General features: G+C 45.2%; 1 protein-coding gene across 1 annotated transcript; it reads left to right on the forward strand.

Moving 5' to 3' along the window:
- On the forward strand, window positions 1–1,407 carry LOC127749192 (ADP-ribose glycohydrolase OARD1-like). The gene is made up of 2 exons (XM_052266401.1): window positions 1–130; window positions 723–1,407. Exon 2 carries the CDS (start codon window positions 728–730, stop codon window positions 1,394–1,396), a length of 669 nt encoding a protein of 222 aa, XP_052122361.1. The 5' UTR covers window positions 1–130; window positions 723–727; the 3' UTR covers window positions 1,397–1,407.
- The last annotated feature ends 26 nt before the right edge of the window (window positions 1,408–1,433 follow it).

Below are 1,433 nucleotides of genomic sequence, written 5' to 3' on the forward strand. Positions count from 1 at the left end.
GTCAGTGTTGTGTCGTCTGCTGTGTGAGATTGTTGTTGTTGCTGCGGCTGCTGCTGCCCTGCTCGCTGAGCTTTTTTCTGAAGAACTGTTGAAGATTTGGTGGAGACTTCCCATTTTCTTTGTTAACCTGGTATGTACAACTACAACTATGGTTCGATGCAAGACTTCAGCGGTTGTGTCTTGCATTTTCGCGAAGATTCGCGTATCTGGGGGCGAAATATGCCGAGTTTGCTATTGCAAAATACCTGGATTGCTTAGTTAAAAACGGCTCGGATACTTTTATTTTTCTATTTTTGAGAGGAGTAGTATAGCCTTATTGAACAAGAGAGATACTTAATTAAATCTTATTTGTCCCGCTAACCCACATGTAACCTTTTTTCTTACCATAGGGGGCTTGCCATCCTTTTTTACATCCTTTAACCAGTCTCGTCTGCCTCTACTGTACATAAACATGTGTACCTGATTATTGTGACGTACCCTATTTTCCCCGTAGTACTTCTGAACGCGTTTCTTACCTCTCCATTTCTGGCACCAGAAAGCAGTTTCTTCTTTCCCATCATGGACATCACTACCACCAAAGAACTCATAACAACACTCCACAAACTAAAGTTACGTCAAAATAGTTTCTCCTTTCTCTCCCCTTTCCTCTTATTAAATGCACTCGTGCCCTTTTCTATCACAATAGTGCACTAATTTTGTTTTATTTTTTTCTTTTGTTGCAGTTACCATGGCCCCTGTTGTCGAAGTTTGGGGTGATCTCTTTGCCATGCCCACGGCTTCAGCTCATGCTGTGAGTGTCGATCTTCTAATGGGACCAGGGGTTGCAGTCGGCTTCAAGGAAGATAATAAGCCTCTGCAGGGCAAGAGAGTCGGCGAGGTGGCCTACCTCAAGCACAACACCAGCTACATCTTCTACCTCATCACCAAGGAGCGCTACTCAGACAAGAGGATCTCTCTGGACACCGTCCTCAGCTGCCTTGTCAATCTCAAGATGCTGTGCATTTCTCTTGGTGTACGAGAAGTTTCAATGCCCCGGGTGTGCTGTGGGACTGACCTGCTGAAGTATGAAGATGTACTGCCGCTGATCCGTACTGCTTTCTGCGACTGCATTGTAAAAGTCAACATTGTGACTCCACCTCCAACTTTCAATGGAATGTCAGTGCTTGGCGACAGTCAGGGACTTCGCCTGCTTCTCAACCGAGGAAAACTTCCTGCTGGCTTCAAGACAAAACCATTTCCCCGGTCTGCTGGTTTCTCTGTGTCTGGACTCACAGTAAATGGCCTACTGAAAGCTTTGGATAAGGTTCCGAACAACTCTCTTGGTGATGCCCTCGTCTTCATTGGCACCAACGATCTTCTTACTCTGGCAGCGAGGGAGTCTGGACATGTAAGTTAAAACACTAAAAGTTATTTCTGTTCCCAAAAATTCAGAC

The sequence above is a fragment of the Frankliniella occidentalis genome, unplaced genomic scaffold (assembly GCF_000697945.3).
Source record: "Frankliniella occidentalis isolate FOCC.00 unplaced genomic scaffold, Focc_3.1 Scaffold3, whole genome shotgun sequence".
NCBI classification, from domain to species: Eukaryota; Metazoa; Arthropoda; class Insecta; order Thysanoptera; family Thripidae; genus Frankliniella; species Frankliniella occidentalis.